The 20320-nt window shown below is 43.2% G+C and overlaps 1 protein-coding gene across 1 annotated transcript in view; it reads right to left on the bottom strand.

The window, feature by feature from the left end:
- Window positions 1-5468: 5468 nt before the first annotated feature.
- LOC128454509 (netrin-G1-like) overlaps window positions 5469-20320 on the bottom strand; it is a 49141-nt gene continuing 34289 nt past the window's right edge. The window contains exons 3-7 of the mRNA XM_053437922.1: window positions 17891-18063; window positions 14579-14605; window positions 12703-12747; window positions 5661-5895; window positions 5469-5514 (exon numbers count right to left, since the gene is read on the bottom strand). Coding sequence (XP_053293897.1) covers window positions 5469-5514; window positions 5661-5895; window positions 12703-12747; window positions 14579-14605; window positions 17891-18063 — 526 coding nt within the window. The remainder of the gene's footprint in view (window positions 5515-5660; window positions 5896-12702; window positions 12748-14578; window positions 14606-17890; window positions 18064-20320) is intronic.

The following is a 20320-nucleotide window of genomic DNA, read 5'->3' as shown; positions in this document are numbered from 1 at the left end:
ACGACTCCATCGGATCCCACTGAAGCTCCGATTAGGAATCCTCAGAAATAGGCGACTTGTACCTTTTATGATTAGAACAGTTTTTCTGGTGTTTCTCGAGCTAATGGACGAGGGCAGAGTGGAAGCGTCGCCTCCCGTGTACTCAGCTCCCGTTTTTTTCTTTAAGAGCAGTGGGGACAAGGGTTTCTCCATTATGCTATCTATTGATTCCAGAGTGCTCTGTGTGCCAAGCCGGCGCACCACCCACCAGCTGTCCTTGCGATGTCAGGGATGTGAATAGGAGTTTGATAAAGCCACAGATGGCATGCTTCTCCCGCCCCTCCATAAGTGCCATTCCTGATGTGCTGCCACATAAATGGAGCCGATACAATTTGTACCGCTGGAGCTGAAAAATTGATTAGGGTGGAGGCAGCAGAAAGGTCCTATAGATGTGGGGGAGCCGGTGTGCTCCGCTGCATATGTATTGTGCACATAAAAACACACGAGGTGCCACTTGGAATGTGTTTGTGCCTCTTATATCATGTGCAACCTGGTTTTCACTCCTCCAGAGAACACTTATCAAACACAGACTGAATAACAATTCAACACTTCTCTCTATTTCTATTATTTCTATTGAGAAACAGAGAACATACTTTATTTTCAATTAACTTTTCTATGTTCTCCCCGTGTCTGAGTGGGTTTTCTCCAGATTCTCCGGCTTCCTCCCACAGTCAAAGCCAGTCCAAGGAGTTGGGTAAACTGGAAACTCTAAATTGTCCACTGGTGTGAGTGTGAATTTTTCTTTATCTCTGTACGTTGTGATTCACTGGTGAACTGTACATGGTGTACTCCAGATCGGCTCCAGTGCCCCCTGCGACCCTCAAAGGATAAGCTTTATAATGGATAAATTTATGTATAATCTATATAAAGAATCAATAAAATATGTTTAAATTCAATCCAACGTGGCAATTTATCTCTTCAGAAGTGCCTTCGCCATTCAACTGTTTTAAGAACACACACCAATTAAATTGAATTCCGTGCCGGCTGTAACTTTTTCTTCAAATGGAGGATATATATTTCTTGCAGTGAAACTTTCTTGAAACTGACAAGTAAACAAGCAAACAAGTAAACAAGATCTCCTCCGTTGTCAGACAGCAGGCAGCCTTCGCTCCACGAGAACAGGGCTGCCGCTCAAAGGGAAGAGGTCTTTTTGGAAGCTGCGACTCTCCATATGGAGCCACACATGTAGTCTCATTTCTTTTGTTACACTGACAGTTGAGCCAGCCGACTGATGGTTACAAACACCGAGCTAAATCTGGCTCGTGAAAAGTATAAGGACGACTTCCATCTCAGATTCTCGGCTGTTGAGAAAGAAACCTTAAAATTCAAGATTTAAAATAGGACGCGTGCTTTCTTTACAACCCTTGATATGAAAACAGCCGAGGGAGCAAATATGAACCAGATTTTTGTGTCACCATTTTTGGCTTTAGCTTTATTCATATTTAAATGGTTTCTATATGGCAATGCTCGTTTTACAGCACTGCAGTTCTATGGCTTAACGTTGACTGACAGGGAAAATTTAGCTTTCTGCCCCCGAGCGCCATCAAGTTGTGCTTTGAGTTCCGAGGCTGGGTCCTTTTCAAAGAGTGTCACTGGTGAGCTGCATATGGATATTGGATTGCTAATAAGCTGAGTGCTCCAGTCATGTTGCTGAGCCTCCTCTTTCCTGGAAACTGAATACCCCTCGTCTTATGTTGTGTAACTTTCTGTTGGTGCCACCGGTGCTGACGGAGGTAGAACACAAGGACTGCTCGCGTCTAAAGATGTCCTGAGAACTCCCCCCCTCGGAGTCTTGGGAATGAAAGGAGGAAGGGCAAGGCGCTGGTGGAACATGGAGCGGTGGAGGAAATAACTCACAAGCAAAATCCTCAGGTCTTACTTTGTGCAGGAAATTCTGACCCCTGACAAAACAGGCTCATATGTACCAAAAATGAATTATCATAGAATCTTTAATAGCAGCCAGATGTAGGACTAATTATCGGCATTTTTATTTGAGTTGGAAAGGGTTAGGGTTAGGGTTAGGGTTCTTGAATATGTTATATATCAATATATCTTTTCTCTTTGTGTCTCTAGTTCTGGTGAAGGAAAATGGGAAAGTTAAATACTCCCTCTGTAAGCACACGTGTTGTTAACATCTTCTTCATCAACCTTTTTCTGCCATAATCTGCATTAAAGTGCAGCAGATGTGAAACTAAACGTGAAACTTTTTGCCCTAATGTGCAATATACAGCCCAAAGCCAGGAGCCAGTATCATAAAACACCAATTTTATTGCACTAACATGTCATAAAGGTAATGGTCCTTCATACACGAACACTCTGGCCCCAAAACAGTGCTATAAGAAAAAACCTTTCGCCAACCGTCACCGCAAACGGTCCCAGGTGAGCCACTTCGCATTCTGCAGAGAGAGAAGCCTTGAACAGAACTATTAAATCACAGCAGGTGGTACAACTGTAACTGCAAGTCGGGGGTAAAAGCAAAGTGATTCCTCAGGTTTAGTCGAATCCCTAAGTTTTAAGAGATACTTGACCTTTCCCCAAACCCTGTCTCACTTAGCTGGCGTTAGTAGATCACGATAAACGCCGGACAAGTTTACCATTAAAAGTCTTGAGTCCTTAATTTCATTGCAAACTTCTCATTTCCAGCCACTGACCTTCTGTACGATAACAGATCACGAGGTGTAGCCAGCGAGCTATTTAAGCTAAGGGTACGTTAGTTGCTTGATAATAAAATACCTTGTTTTTCCAACTGAATTATTTTGATTAGGGGCCAATGTAGAAGAGTCTTTCTTTCTTTTCTAATTCAGTATAGCACTAGCTTAGAAGTATGAGAAGGACACGTACAAGATCTCACACTTTAACCCTCTATGCACTTGGACAAGCAAGACGGGTAAGAAGCTTTATTGTTAGTATTGTGTAATTTCTCTCTGGGCGGCCAGAAGTAGCTTTACACACAAGGAAAAGTCTACAGTGATTATTCTATTGTGTACTGCTGCACTGGAATGTTCCTTAGCCTTGAAGGTAACACTCAGTTAGCTTGACATGCTAACATTTGTTAGCACATAAACACAGTTTCAATCAATTTCTTTAAATGTGCTCTTGTTCTTTTGTTTTTAAATAGGATTTTAAAGAGGAACCCCCCCATACTCTATTATGACTCTTATCAGACACAGCTTTAAAGTGTGTAGAATCCATTATCCTCGTCATTACTACTAAACTGTGATCGTCCAGGATTTACTGAGGTTGTTGATTTATAATCCAAATTAAAATAAATGGACAATACTGTAGCAGGTTCTTGTATTTTCTCCTCCAGATTTACTCTGACCACAATCTGCGTGAATAACCTTTTGCCGGATGAATAAACATACATTTTAAAAACATCAATTAATAATAAATTATAACAATAAAAACCTCCTCTTCGTCCTGAAGCTTGTCTCCAAGGCTAGAGTCTCTCTCAAACAAGGCGTCCGCCACTCTTTCCACTGACAGTGTCGTTTAATGAGAGGCACTTACAGTAGACTCTAACACAATTAGGAGTTTCATGACAACCTCGGGAGGAAAATTAATCTCTCAAATGAAATTGGTCTCGGTGCTCAATAAGTCACCCGGTGGGATGCGACTTCATTTCTAATCATTGATGAATTAAAGCTCATTTTTCTGAACGTGTTCGCCCGGCGGAGGCTCCACGCAGCAGGACGCCGGCTTTCAACCCCAACCGGCTCGGAGAACCTTCCCCTCTTCCCATTTGATTCAGGGATTAGATCTGATTACAGATTTGATCCGGACAACCTCTGAGACAGCCGTGCAATCTCCATTTTGTTCTCCTCTTGTTAAATTCACATAAAGCTAATGAGATTTCGGCTGGAGATCCTCCACCTTTCACGAGCACGAGAAGGAGGGATCACAGGGCATTGGTGAAAAATACAACCTCAGTCATCCGCCCAGTTATTTGTCTACTGTTATATATCATAACCTGCAACTGGTGCTCCCATAGATATAGATATAAAGGCTAGATGTCTCGGCCAACGGAGTCGAACGTCCGCACATGGCGGCCATCTTGCCACAGTCAGCTCGCTCACCCATAACATTGTGCTGTAGTTGTATGTACTTTTTAAATAACCATAACTTGCTCAATTTTCAACCGATTTTTAAACGGTTTGGTTTGTTATAAACGTCAGAGATGTAGTTAGGACACTTCATACTTATGAATAATTACGTTATTTTCTATAAAATAGAATAATGTTCTATATAGGTACAAGATTTCCCTTTACAAATGTACATCAATAATTATTTTATTTTATTTTATTTAAAAAGATAATATACCACTACCAACACAATGTTAAGGATGGGTGAGCCACCTGTGGCAAGATGGCCGCCATGTGCGGACATTCGACTCCGTTGGCAAGCAACGCGGACGAGACATCTAGCCTTTATATATATATCTATGGGTGCTCCAGTGAGTTGGTCAAGGATTGGCATTTCAAAATAAAACCCCTTTATAATGACATTCAGCTGTTGTCATTGGCTTGTACCTATCTGCAAACAACACACGGTTTCACTCCAGCACATCTCCAACGTCATGTCACCACATAATCAAATGTACTACTGATCAACAACAAGACACAGACATGTTTTTTCTTTTTTTCCCTTTGGTGGAAGTGTATTGTGTACGTGTGTATGTAAACATAGTTTTGACAGCCGCTCTCATTTTGGGTAGAGAGCCACGTGCCACACAAGCAAAGAAACGATATACAACCAAAGTCCTTATACGCACTCATAGTCCACATCTAGGACAGGGCGGCAGCAATAGAAAACAAGTAATACATCTTTTTCGCTTTGCGTACTCATGAAAATATCTGTTTTTATACAAAAATTAAATACAGTTACAGTATGTTACATCTTTTTTTTGTTTGTTTTCCCGTACAGGTGAGCTCAAGCATGACTACAAAGCTTCTGAGAAAGAAAAAAAGTACTACATTGGTATTTTGTCGAGGGGCTTGATAATAATACATGTGCAGCATTTCGCAAAAAAAAAACACCCTTCAGCAAACAAAAAAAAATTCACCAGAGTCACCAAAGCACAGGAGGGAGGAAGTGAGGAGGCAGGAGGTGAGGAGGGAGGGAGGAAGGAAGGAAGGAAGGAGCGGGGGAGGGAGAACAGAGAAGACGGCGAGTAAGGAAGGAGGCAGCGAGGCGAGACGTTTTAACATGTCCCCGTCCACAGTATTATTTTTTAATCACTTTCAGATGATACTTAGAAATCGTGTGTCTAGTTTTGTACAGTTTGCTCTCAGAGTGTGTGTCGCTGCCTCTAATGAGATTCACCAGCCAATGACATAACCACAAAGTGAGGCCTCCGACCGTCTCCTCCGTGACAGTGAAAGACAGCGATGAGTCCTCCAAGCCTTTCAAGGATCCTTCTATCGTTCGGATCAACAGATCGGTGCTCGACCTGTTGGTAACACCGACACCCGCAACCTGTCGGCACACGAAAGAGTTGCTTATGCCGAACACGCTGCTCACACGTCTCTTGTCCTTTATGTCCTTGTTGTCGAGAGTTCAGTCTCATCACATGTGGTTCTTAGGGTTTGGTTGAGGATGCGAGGCTCGTCCCGGTCCCTCACCAAAGGGAAACAATCACTAGTGGGAGAACGATGGTGGTGAGAACGACTCGGCAGCCGATCAGCGGATGATGGAACGTGGCCCGTCCGGACAACTGGTCCTCGCACTCCCCGGGGCCCTGGCAGCGAGCCCTCTCGCACAGGACGCCCGTGAAGCCGGGGGAACAATGGCACCGCTGATGGTGGTGGCACGTGCCGCCGTTCTGACAGCGCAGCATGGCGTTGTCACACACTCGAGCTGCGGGGAGACAAAGCAAAAAGGGGGAGACAGAAGGGGGGGGGGGGGGGGGGGGGTTGATTAATAGATCACTCAGCGATAGGGCGGCAGAGAACATCAACAGGCAGGTTCATGGGGCACAAGCTGCCTCTTCTGCTCCTGTCTGCACCGCTCGGCGTCCTGAGAGCTCAGGTGACACATGTGGGAGTGCGAAGCCAAGGACGTCGGTGAAGGAGGGCGGAGAGGAGGAGGAGCCAAACAACCAGGGCACATGTACTGGGTGAAAACAGCCCACAGCCGGCGGGGGTGCCCTTTCCCTGAGTGACTGTTTGTGACAAAAGGAACACAGACGGACACCTTTATGGATTTTTACGGATATTTTTAGGAGCAAACAATGCCGGCAAACAAAACCGATGGCGGTGATGAGGTGAAATTATTGATAAGTGAATCAAAGGACGCCAGAGTATTAACAGCCCCTCGCTTTCAGGAGGGCATAATTAAAATGCTTCCCCTCTGGTAGAGAGAGGGGAGGACGTGGGATGGAAGCCTGGCTCCACCAGCTCTACCTTTTGATATGCAAATTAATTTCCAGGTTATTCGCCAATTGCTGTTATTTCCTCCTCTGCGGTTAAACATTACAAACAAACAATAAAACACTGTTGGCAGAAATGGATGTCATGTCCTGAACCGCACACGCTCCGGCGTCCGCGGAACATCTCTTTGTTTTGATAGGGACTGATTAGCACTACATGAGCTAATATTCACATTTCCAGACAAAAACCCACGACTCAATTATCCCGGGAAGCCTCTCCGCTGGCAGAGGTGAAATCCTGGAAGAGGTAATATTTGCCAAGAGATTTCCGTGTAATTGGATATCGCTCCCTGCATAAATAGTAATCACATTTTTGGTTTTGAGTAATGTGGCTCTTGCATCAGAATAAACCCGACAAATAATCATCGCCGCTGCCAAAACTGATTAAAAAAGGCACCGGGGTTGAGTTAACTTCATAAAATCTCCCCCCTCTTCACACAGATAAAGCTGCTGTTATGTGCTTTAAATGGAAATTCCACCTGTGGCTGCAGGGATTTATGATCACTCTGGGATTTTGAAGTATTCCTCTGCGCTGCTGCCACTCCTCTTCTTTTCTTGTTTAGTTTTTTTTTGGGGTGGATCCACTTTTCATGCCTCATCTGCCACAAGCAGACGGAGCGGATCTGTTGTAATGACTTTGTTCTGTTAAACTGTTTTTATGTGTTTATGCAAAAGATCAATAATGATAATCTTACAGGAGCAAATATCATTCAAACTGCTTGTTTAAAATGCAGCAGCTCCGGTGCCTGCGTGGCAGATTTCTCTCTCTATGATTGTTGAGCACTGGCAGAGTCTGGCAATAAGCAACTGCTCTTTGTGATTCAGGAACTGACAGAGAAACCTGACATTTACCACTGATGCTGGAGATGGATTCAAACAAATTTAATTGATGCTTGAAATATGATATTGTGATGTTCAGATTTAAGTGAAACACACACACACACACACACACCACACACCACACACACTGATATGCAAATCCTATCATGAATACGCTGTGTGTTTACAGTCATTTCCATGTAAAGGGCAAATCAATACTGAACAAGGAAAAGATTGATGTTGCAGATGTTTTTTGAGCAACAGGTTTTTGATAATTTCCATAAAGATGGTGGAACTAGAATCTTCAATATTATAATTGGCTGTATTAGTCACTGCAGAGTGATCATAACACTTTACTGATATTTTACAGTTTTGCAGAAAAACATATCGCACGTCTTTGATTTGCAATTACCTGGTGATGCACAGTAAGTATATTCTCCTCCTCTCTCTCCCTCCCCTTGTGTGTTAAACGGTTGTGTTGAGTGTGTGTGTTTGGTTGTGTGTGTCGTAGGTTGCTGCAAGTCTGACCCACTTCTCCACTGCACACCTGTGAATCCTCATGCAGTCTAGTCCAGTAGTGTATAAACCCAGCGCTGCCTCTGTTCTCTGGCACTTGGTCGGTTCACCACAGTGATGCTCCACCTGGTTTCAGCAGTTGTTGATTCTGTTGAGTTTTATTTCCCGGTTCACTCTGTGTCTTCAGGTTTTACTCTGCTGCCTCTCAGCCCTGCAGCACTTTGTGTCCCCCCCCCCCCCCCTCCCCAACTCTCAGGATCCATTCTCTGGTCAAGTGTGATACATTTATTCAAGTCCTCTGCAGTTTGTGTCCTGTACCGAATTCAGACATCGTGACAATAGTGACTTATTATCAAACTAAGGACTTTATGATTTCTTTGGTTTTAAAATGTCTCTCCGCAGGATTACCACTGAGCTAAAACTACTGAACACAATTCCATTAAATCTTATATAAAGGTGGGGCTTGTCTAAAGGAAGAACCCATTCATTCATATTTGGATGGATTGGAATAAAAGAGCAGAGGCAGGAATGATGTGCTCTTTGTGAGCCCTTCTGGTTTTATCATAAAATGGATAACATTTTAGCGAAACTTAATATTTTCACATTTACTCTCTTTTAACTCATTGTTTTCGTTTTCTGGCAGGAAACTTTTATTTTTTATGATTTTTATCTTTCAATATCAGACAAAATCAGCATTTAGCAGCTCTGGGTATATAAGCCACTAAAATCAAGCTACAATGAGAGTATCTGTTGTTTGTCATGTGATCAGAAACATCGTCGCTGCATCAAGTGAAATGCAGATAAGTGAGTGTGAAGTTCACAGCTTGTTCCTGCTGCCCGGACGTGACTAACAACCCTTCATTATATTTTGATTGTGATGTTTATATTTAAAAGTCTAATCCCGACCTGACCAAAAGTGGTCCCACAACCCTGCACACATTATAGGCTTAACAACCCCCCCCCCCCATGCCAAGTAAAAAGTGTCAGTTGAACTTTGCATGAAAACTAACTAAGTAACTCCTGAATCACAGCCAGCCCCGTCCTCAGTGGATCCAAACATTAACGGCCTCCTGGCTACACTGCGGAGAAATGTTGTCCTCTCGTTCCTCAGTTAATGGACACCTGCTCTGTGTGTGTTCACAGAAACGTCCATGGGATCTCCACTGTCTAGTGAAGACGTTAAATGTGCTGCCTGTGGCCGGAGGATAATCTGCGTGGCCTCCGGCGGCCCCTCAGGAACACTGTCGCTCTAAAAGCATTTGTGGCTCAATTAGTTTGCTTGTGCGGAGGCTTATGAGCCTGCAGAGTCTCAGTCGAGTCACATGACCTGCTGTCGTGACTTAAACAATATCACATTAAAGTTTCTATCTTCAGTAATAAAATGTATAACATGCATTTACACATGCTCAGCGATGATCAGTAAAGCCAGTAAAACATAAATCCTTTTTTATTTGATTGTATGTGTGAAATCTAATATTTGATTATTGGGAGGAACCCATGAAATCTTGGGGAGGTGAATCCAGGATTTTTAATATTGGACTTTAATAAAAATTGGACAACTCACATGAGACGGATCCTGGAGAAAATATTAAGATGAAAGCAGCAGAGCCTGGACAGCGTTGGTTTATGTTGGCAGACTTTGTAAAGCTCCCTCCAGAGCCACAGAAAACATTTTGCTATGTATTGATTCAGTGTTATGTTGCACAGTGGTGCAGTGGTTAGCACTGTTGCCTCAGAGCAAGAAGCTCTCGAACCCCGGGGCCTTTCTGTGTGGAGCTGGAGTTTTCTACCCGTGTGTGTGTGTGTGTGTGTGTGTGTGTGTGTGTGTGTGTGTGTGTAACACCTCAGTGCAGGGACATGCAGACCTGGGGTTCGGTTAATTGGAGAATCTAAATTGGAATGTTATTTGTTTGTGTGTGTTTGGCCCTGAGATGGACTGCCCCCCCCCCTGAAAGGATAAGTAAGATTGCAAATGTTCCCCTGTGGGACTAATGAAGGATTATCTCATCTTATCTTAATGGAAGGATGGATTTTTCCTCTGGGGCAACGAATTAACTAACTTTTAACATTAAGAAAATTAAGTGATTATCATCCTATTTGAGCGATTTTCCACCAACAGCTTCCATACATCGTGGTGTGGACATCCCCCTGGTGGTGTGGACCGCCTCTCGGGCTTGTGCTGGCAGCGAGTGAGAACACAGCAAATTGAGTCCCGACAAAGCACCAGCAGCTCGCGCCCTCTGAGACATACGTGCACCTCACACCTCTGTCCGATGTGTGACGTTTTAGCAGGATAACTGTTATGACAGATCCGTCCTTGGGACCTGGTGTCGCACGAACCACCACGGAGAGAATCCTCCACAGCAACGGCTTCACAACGATGGAAATCTGGACTCTCGTGTGATTAGAAGCATGATTCTAAAGAAAGAGTCCTTCTCCGTTATTTTTAAACCTGTTTTTAGAATCTTGATCCGATTATTGGAACAAGTTTCATCTAATTTGATCCCGAAAACATAAGACATTCAGTTCTGTCTATTGTGTTTGCAGGGGATCTGAGAGTCTGTTTGTGTCCTCAACATAGCCGGGCAGTTCTCTAATCCTCTGATCTGACGGGATGATGAGAGGATGTCCTCACACGTCTCCTGCTGCAAACCGAAGTCTCTGAGATACAGAAAGTCGGAGCACGATAACAAGTTTAAAGAGATAAATCCACGTCCTGGACCACAGCGCCTGTCAATCCTATTTGTGGAAAAATCTAGATTTTATGAGGCAGAGAAAAGAATCTCCTGGAAAAAGCAAACCCTTTCAAATACTTCAGTTCATATGAACAGATCGGATATTACACAAATCCCTGAGTTACAATGCAGACATTTATCTTTAATCCAATAAAAGCTTCCTTTTTAACATGAAATACAGAGACAACAGCAGCTTAATTTAATTTCCCCCTTTTTTTTTAAATGGCTTTTATAATTATATATTCAGCAGTGTAATTACTTTAACTGGAGACAGTTTCCAGATACAGGATCTGCTAATTATATGCACCGAGACAGAATAGTGTTGCTACAATTACATTGGATCAATATCTTTTGCCATAATGTCAGGGTAAGCTGAGACCTGCGTTCAGTGGTGCCTCCTGTTATCATATTAACATGAAGGCTTCATCATTAGTCATGACTGCAAGCTCGGAAGTTCAGAATAAATTGTCAGCTGCATAGTCGCAGTCGACAGGGGCGCGGGGGCGGGGGGGCGGGGGGGGGGGGGCTGCAGCTAAACACAGATCGGTTATTTGCCTTCAAGAATTCAAGTTTCAGTAAATTCTTGTCAAGTCAAAATGGGAAGCTTTACAAGTGTCTAAATATATATAAATGACATGTTAAACCTTCATGGTTCAGTTTCCAAACAGAAATATAAAAAAACAAGATATGGATTGTCATTTGCAGGAGTTTCCACGTGTTCAATTGCTTATTATGTCGATTCAAATTTTTAAATATGTTTAGAACAAGAATAGTGCATTCATTACTACGCCTTAATTGGAATAACTGTGGTTAGTGACAGGTCGTTTTTACATGGTTCCTCTCCTAATGCTAAGCTAACCGAGGTAATTAAGGTACGTCCAAAAATGTTTCACTATTCCTTTAAACTGATGCAAATTGTTCATTTCATTTACAATCTTTTTACTATTTGTATTCACCAATAGTAAACACTATTACAGACGTGGTTTTTGTTGTGAATTTCATATTTGCAATGAGACTTTGTCCAGGTTGAGATTTTCATAGTGTTAATCAGCCACAGGGTTAAAGCCAGAACAAATGATCAATCAACCCCGGTCGAGAGATAGAAAATTAATTGCTGCTATTTTAAGATTCATAACACGCTCTTGTTCTGACAAAGGTTTGATTGTGTGTGTGCAAGAAAACGCAGAAGCTTAAATGTTACAGCGTAAATGAGACGGTGGTTTAGATTGATCAGTGACTGGTTTTCTTTCACCTGTGACGGCAGCAAACCCTGAATTATTTTCGTTGATGCATGTGTGTGTTAATATCCATGTCTCGACTCAATAGTGTAATGAAAACCATGCTATTATTTGAATGTTAAAACTCATGTATGTGGACAGAAGTGTTTGATCGATTGGAGAACTTGATTGTTGTTGTTAAAATCCCAACAATTACCATTTACCCTAAAGAATCAGGGACTTGCATAGGTAGAGGTTTCAAGGTTAATTTATTTAGAATTTTACAGCTCCTGGTTCTTTAACAAGATTAACCCTGATAACTGAAAAAACATATATTTATGACTCGCCCATTTATTGTATAGTATTTGTCTTTGTGTTTTTTGTTTTTCTGAGAAACATAAAGAGATATATGACTTTATCCTCTTGTTATGCAACGAGTGTCCTGAAGGAAACCCCCCCTCCCTTGATCATGGAAATCCTGCTCGTCCTCCTTCGGTGACTTAACACTTACTACACAGGATATTTGGGCCTGAGGATTAACAGGAGATGGCTGCAGATCAATCTACACAAGCCCCCACCCTCCTCTCTCCTTCCCCTCTCCTTCCCCTCTCACCTTCTTCCTTGTGAGCGTGGCAGAAAGGCTGCACCCCCAGAGAGCATTGTGGGGTAATTAAAAAGAGGGCATGATCAAAGAGGTTAGGATGCTGCGGACTCTGTGATCGCGGGGCATGGGGTCCATTCCCTACGGTGTTCTCACCACAAAAGGAATCTGTCTAGGTAGGACCTGGGTAGGTATCTGGGCTTCGGGGAGAAACAACCACCTGAATAAAGGCTATTTGAATCTTCTACCTTGCACCCCCCCCCCTCCCAGAATTGCCAATTAATAAGCAATCAGTTCTTCCTTTGTGTTGTTAATATCATGCTGAAGTTACAAAGCCTATAAGCCTACCTTGGTTACGATTTGCAACACCAAGAGAGGAGGCATTTGCTCGATCTGTGTAAAAATGGGAAAGGTTATATATTACACTGAGTCATATAATACATGCTGTTATAAAGTTAAAGAACGGGGTCAGCATGCATAGATTAATAGATGATTAGGATTTGGATCGCGGCCGATTTGCCTCGGAATCAGTGGAAAAGTCCGGACACGTGTTTGCGGTGCTAAACGGGAGAATGTAGAATCGTGTGCATGCAGCTGTAATGAGTGAATCTTCCACAAGACAAAGTCAGAAATGGCAACATGTGGTCGCTGCTTGTGGTATCCAGCGAGAGGAGTCACCTCCAGGCATCAACATGCGCAGGGATGCATGGTGGGAACCTCGTATTCATAAAAGATGGTTTTCTTTTCTCTGGCTTTGGGGCAAATATCCGGCTGTGCTCAACAAATATGGACGAGAGGAATCTGTCTGTCTCTCTGTCGCCATTTTGCAAACCATGCTGCACTTTGAACGTTTCCTTCCATCGTTTCCATCGATGTTTATTCACTGTGGAAATTTAAATCTGCTTGTGTATTGTTACAGAATTCTCTTAAAGCTCCATTATCATTACGTGTCCTCTTGCTTTTTCTATCCTGTACAGAGATGAATGGAATTCGGCTCCTGCTTCCTCCCCAGAAAGTCAGGACAACAACATTTACCAAATATCGGACCATACCACATGGCTTGTAAAACTGTTCTCAAAGGAATGTGTGGAGGTGTATGGTTCATGACATTAATAGAAAGTCATTCAGTGCGTTGAGACAACTCTACTTCTTTCAAGGAACTTCCTGGAATGATTCTTATTCGGTCCCATCATGCACTGGTTCACTTCCATTCATATAAATTGAGGATTAAGATGTAACTCTATATTAATGGCTTATTTGGATTCACCTTTTTTTCCACAGTGGAAAACATAGTGATGGATGATAGGGTTGGGTACCGAACTCGATACCTTTAACGAGTAATGACCAGGTTACATACTGATTCATATTAAATTAAATTACACGGTGTCAGATTTCAGTCCATGAGATAAAAGAGACAAAGACTAAGATCATCACCTCTATAGCTTCTATTAATGCTTTCTTTCTAGCCTGCATGGTTCCCAGCAGCTGCAGCTCATGTTAGCATGAGGGCAGCCAAAGTGTAACAGTTCAGGGACGATTGAAACATAAAGGTTCAGTGTCTCAGATTTAGACGTAAGGGATCTGTTGGATGGAATTAAATATAAAATAATCCTAGTGATGTTTTCAGTTGTGTGTTTCATCTGAGTTTTACGATTTGTTTTCTATTTACATCAGGAGCCTTTTGAGTTTTAATGACAACTGAAGGCTTCCATAGGTTCTCCTTCATGTTTGGAGGGGGGGCTATTCAGCTGCAACATGCAACTTCACCACTAGATGTGACTAAACTCTACACGCTGAACCTTTAAGTAAGTCACAATCAATAACCTCATCAACATCTTCATCTAAAGAATCTGTTAGATTACATTTTCGTGAGAAATATATTCAGTGTTTTATTGATGTTAGCTTAGCTAGTTTAGCATTTTTACTAGAATTAACCAGTAAAGAGTCACTGGTACGACCACAATACTTGAAACCAATAATACATGAATATGTGCGCATTGTAAAGGGGATATACTACCGGCAGCTTTTAAAAGGCACATTAAAGGAACCATCAGTCCCAGTACCGTATTCCAGCTTCCTCTATGGGTTTATATTTTAACGGTACCCAACCCTAGTGAATGACAACAGTAACGCAGAGCACGATCTGTCACACAAACATCAAACGAGAGTTAGTCACTGGGGGGGATTAGTTGGCATGCAAGTTTAAAAAGCTTGAACTACTTACGCACTGGTCCATGATTGCTTGGAATACCTGCAGAAAGAGCAAAGAGACACACAGTGTGAACTTACTCCAGTTCACTTTGGAAACTTTGGTCTTGAAATTGCAAGAAAAAAAAAAAATAGTTTGTGTTGTTTATCCGATTTGGTCTCTCGTGTGTCCACTGATTAGCAGCAGCCATGTTGTTCCAGACAAGCTGCCCAGTTCATGATCCAACACCCGCCTTCCTCTGATGATAATAACAGGTCTGTGGCTGATGAAATCAAAAAAATCTAACTGGAAGCATAACAGTCTTTTTGTTGTTTGTAATAAACATGTTATTTAGTTTTATGTCTCCACCCTCAAAACATAGATAATGGTAATTTGTCTCCATCGTCTTTATATATTTTATTTAACGCTCTGAACTGGGTCCTGTCTTTGGCCTGGAGCCGACCCGTCTCTACCCTGATGAGGCTTTGTCTGAACCTTGTGTGTTATCAGTGTCTGGATGCAGCACTTTGTGTGATGTTAATGTCATCAGCAGACAAAATCCAAACCAACAATTAGTGTAATTTCTGATCCTTTTCACCAGCTTCATCGCTTTGTCCTTCTGTGATTACGTGTTTCTGCGTGTGGGGGGGGGGGGCTTTCATTCTGTTTGCACTCCATCCATCACTTCATTACCAGTTTGAGGCGGTCGCAGCCACCGCTGCTGGAAGGAGCACAACACTGCAGCGGCAGGGGAAAGCTGACTTTAAGCTCCAATTTGCAAGAAAGCAAGCGAGCTGCAGTGTCTGAGCAGAAGTTGTTTTCCGTGTGAGGAATAGAGGGCAAACACAACTGCCCTTTGAAGCCAAAACACATTCTACAAACTGATCAAACTCTCGGCCCTGACCCCCCTCAACCTGTGAACCTGCTTTGCAACACGAGATGAGTTGACGCTCCCTGTAAAGTGGCCTGTCAACATAATTCCCCGAGTGATTCCTCTTCCGCTCTCCGGGCAACTTACGGATTTCTACTGCGGACCTTCTTATTCCAGGGATTTGAATCACTCTCACTCACACTCGGCTGTCGACAGCTGCGGCCCATCCGAGCAGTGGACTCCAATTATGGCTCTAATTTGTGAGATGATGGGTCACGTATGTTCATATATCTAAATGTGCAGGGGATTTGAATACGTGATAGACCTCGCCCTGTTTCTACCTGTGAGATAAACGACCTCCGTGATTAAAGAGGAAGACTTGAAGACAGATGAAAGCTATTAAACCATAATTAGATTTCGCACGTTCAGCATATTTGTCTTGATACGAGGCCTGTATGTTTAATATCCTCATAGGAAATATGAGCCTCACATAATGGACAAAGGCCTGTTACAGGGCCGGGGCTTTACTTATGAGAGGAATAGGAATAATCCAAGACAAAAGTGTGATCATCCAACACCTGGGGGACCAATATTGTTACGTCACTTCCATGTGCAACATTATTGCATTTTATGCCGCCGCCAAACAAGTGCTAATATTGCTTTTGATATGGCTAGACCTCGGTTTCATCAGTTCAGCGCAGATGCGGCCAAGTGTTGGATTTTTTAATAACGGCCTGTCAATCTGACGTGGAGCACCGCGCTCAAACTCGACTCATAACACAGAGGAGGCGCAGCGGTAAATCCGGCAATAACTCCTTAGAGTTCACAAACGTTCCCGCAAGCAAACTCCCACACACACAATCAAAGGTGTCGCATGTGCAAAGAGGCAGACGCATGCATGCACACACAACCACAGACTCACACACGCTCACACCAATCACTGCATAATCCTCCAGTTCACCGCTAACAAGAAAAGCAACAAAGGCACGAACTTACACAAAACCAGTGGATCAATGGTAATATCATGTTTCTGAACAAATCCAATCGAAGCACCACATCTGAGAAGTCGGACGATCAAACAGAGCATCTGAGAAACCTGCTGTCAATCCCAGATGACCCACGTCATGGAGAGTCTCCGACTGGAAGACTGAATCAGTGTGAGGAGAGGACGAGGGGCCTGGATCTTCCACCATCTGGCCTCGCCTGGCTGTCCACCGCCCCGCCCCTGAGTGGCTGCATTAGATTTATTGAGGCAATGAGCCCCCCGCCTCAGGCCTGGGATTTGATGAATGTGACTCAACTCCTGTCCAAGATTATAATGGGGATAATGTAAAAGAGCACCTTCTGCCTCGCACACACCATGAGAACACACAGTTGAGGCAGGAAGGCCAGATTTGATTTTTGGACGGAGTGATATTCACATCTATTTAACATTTGAATGAATGAAACTCAAAGAGGCCGACCACTGACGGAAAACTAAAGATGTGAAAGCTGCAAGAAACATGCAGATATTTGAGTTTTGACCAAAAGTGCAACTTTTAGCCCAAAGAGCTTGAGAGAAGATGAAAAAGAAGACACAGTGGATGGTGGTAATGCAACGTGGTGTTGGAAGAAGGAGCCCATGGAGCCTTCTTGGGTTGAAATGGGGCTTAATTATGAATACAAATAATTGTTGGCGAACTTTTTGACTGCTTGAAAGCTAACTTGTAAGTGTTTTCTAACCTTCATCCATAATTATTATGAATTAAGACTAACAAGCATATAAAAACTTTGCTAAGGAAAATCTGATGGAACCCTTTTCCCAAAGCTTTCACTGAAATCCAACACATGTCCTGAGGAGATGGGAGGAGGACCTGGAGGTACCACTGAAAGCTCTGGAAACTGTTCATCAAACTACTTGATAAAGATTAATAAAACCCTGTGGGAACAGAGTCAGCACTGGTTATCATTATGGAAGTTTTGTCAGTCGATCTGCAGTCATGTTGACTGTGAAAATGTGTGTTTCCGTCCGAACACTCCAAGATTTTTGTGACGGCTGAGGATCGATACGGTTGCTCGTCTGTTTCTGTCGCTCATCATTCGCCTGAGTGCAGCTTCTCACGACCACTTAAACAAAAGGTCAATCTGAGAGCCAGTTGTGAGTCTTCTGACGCAACCGTGAAATCTACCGCCCGAAGGGAAACAATCCTCAACTCCCGGCTAAAGGACACGCTGTATATTTCAGCTCCACGTCAGCTCTGCTTATAGCACGTATTTAACAGTGGAGCTTCACCAAACCAAAGGCAGGGCTCAGAGAGAGATATTTATGAGAGATGCTGCCCAGAGGCAAAGGGCTGATGGGAAGTCAAAGACCAGCAAAACAAATAAATAAGTAAAAGTTATGATGTTTCAGTATTGCCATCGTCATCAGATATCACTGACTGCTAGAACCAGTATCAACGTCATCCCAGTAGAAATAGAAACACTGGTGTACTCACATATATTTGCCGTTCCTTTGGGGATGGGGAGGTAGGAGCCCACACTCCAGGCTCTTCCGTGGTAGTGCCTCTTGCAGCGGCTGCAGTCCGGCCCTGTGGTGTTGTGTTCACACTCGCAGCCCAGCTTCCCCTTGTCGAACACACAGCTGTTGGCGTGCAGGTTGCACTTGCATCTGAGACGGAAAGATAACGGCAGAAGAAGAAAGACATGAATGGGCCTCGTTCTGCACCTATTGGATCGATGCCTTCTGGAGAGAATTACGCAAAAAAAGTCTGCCTGATGTTTATTTGTGCCTTTCACAGCTTTTTCACGGGGGTAAATAGAAATCCTGGTGGGTTATCTCACTTGGATCGTGCCTTTCACAAAGATTCATTATACCCGCTTTTGGAAAAAAACACTGCACAAGGCCTCATTTGTCGCTGCCCCCCCCCGCGGAGGGAACAGCCATTGTGAATAAGGTCACTTTTGCCACACGGAGAGTTAAACGAGAGGCAAGTGAGACTCGCTAATTGAGCAGAGAACAGGTCGTCTGATGGAGTGATGATGGCCTTAAAAAAGAAGAGCAGAATATCCTGAGAATTCACCTTTTTTTTTTTTGTACTTTCTTCAAAGTTACATTGTTATATTGCGAGGGAGCCTGCAGGCAGGAAGTCTGAGCCTCTACCGGTCGGTGGAGCTGGTTTATTAGACAGAACCGTGGCAGAGTTGACAGATTCTCCTGACAGGAGGGGAGACGAGGCCTGAAGGCTGTCAACACTCCACCAGACCCCCTCCCCACCCCCCCACCCCCTTTGACCACATGGAACAAACGTGCTTGTATTTCTGAGCCGGTGGGAAACGAACAAATTGGCTGCAGCTCGAGTCTCACTCGCGGTGGGGCTAACAACCTGGATGCAGAGGGTAAATTGCACGCTCGCGGAGCACAGGCCTTTCTGATTTCACCGAGGGGCTCGTGTTTATCCTCCAGTGAAGAGCCGGAGCCGAGGGAAGAGCAGGCAGGGTTTGTTGTCACATGAGATATTCCAGTTTCATATTCCAACTGCGTTCCAAATATAATTCTCCGTATTTAATCGGACTCCCGAGAGGGTAGGAGGTTACAACCGGTGACCTCAGCTTCTCGGGCGATTGGTGTGTGTGTGTGGGGGGGGGGGGGGAGTATAGAAACAGTAAGGAAGGGAGCCGGGGAGAGGATCTGACACAGAACCCCCCCCCAGAGGTTCGGTCGGCTCATGGTTTCACATGGTGCCGTGTGTTTGTTTTTACAAAGTGCTTCGAGGGGAAGATTTCTCCCGTTTTTCTAACAGTCACCGGAGAACCTGAGCCGGAGAAATGACAGCGGCAGTCAGAAATACATCCATTCTAATTGACTTCCTGGCCTTACAGTGGCATCTCACATTAATGATGGATAGAAGTGGGGAAACAAAGGGAAACTTAACCGTGTTCTGCTTATCTCCTGAGCAGCTGCACAAAGTCAGCGACTGAGGTCTGATGGATTTGGATTTCTGATAACGTCGCTCAGTAGGTAACTTTTATTTAAAGTCATCTATGTCTTAACTCTTCAACAAATATTCATAATACACTATTGAATTGTAAAAATTTGAGATCAATTAATGTATAAGAATAGATTCACATGCACTTGTTTTAAATTAAAGACAAAGTTATAATAGCTTCCTGTGATTTAGTTATTAACATTCATTTATTCATTATGTGCAATTGCATACAAGCACAAACTATATGTAGGGTTTCAAAGTGTAATGTATATTAATTGGATTAAAACCTGATATTAGCTGATAACACAATTAGTGATAATAAATCATCCAAATACAATATCAGCCCATGCAGAGTGTTTCTTAAACTGTTCCTAAAGGGAGTTCAAACTACAAAAGACCTAATTATATGGTAAATAATTAGAAATATATGTTGTGTTAGCAATCATTCATGGACTTGACGCAGATTTGTGTGAAGGTGTTTCCCCAAATTGCAAAATTACTCAATAAGGAACGAAGTAAGAACATAGAAGATCAAATTCACTAAAATCTGAAGTGCTCGTACAGAAATTCATATAAACCTGAACATTAAACTAAGAAAAAACCAGCGACAGCATTATTAAAGTTGAACACAACTACTCGAGTCTATCTATGAAAGGAAATCTCCCTCTCGCTGTCTCACGATATCAGCAGCCGCGGAGGATGAAAGTGAATATGAGCCCAGATCACAGCAACTAAATGCAAATGCCTTTTTACCACACATTCCCCATAGTCCTTAACTTTTTAATCAATTAAAGTCCCTGCTCCATAAAATTAATGACTGGCTGTAGCTCTTCTGCCGTGCAGACAGCGGCAGCTCCCTGAAGTCGAGAGCGATGAGATTTGACCTTCCACTTAATTAAAAACCAGCAAAATCTGGATCATCGGGTCGGACCGGTGCGG

Source organism: Pleuronectes platessa, chromosome 13 (assembly GCF_947347685.1).
Source record: "Pleuronectes platessa chromosome 13, fPlePla1.1, whole genome shotgun sequence".
Lineage (NCBI taxonomy): Eukaryota > Metazoa > Chordata > Actinopteri > Pleuronectiformes > Pleuronectidae > Pleuronectes > Pleuronectes platessa.
This window is presented reverse-complemented; position numbering and strand designations above follow the sequence as displayed.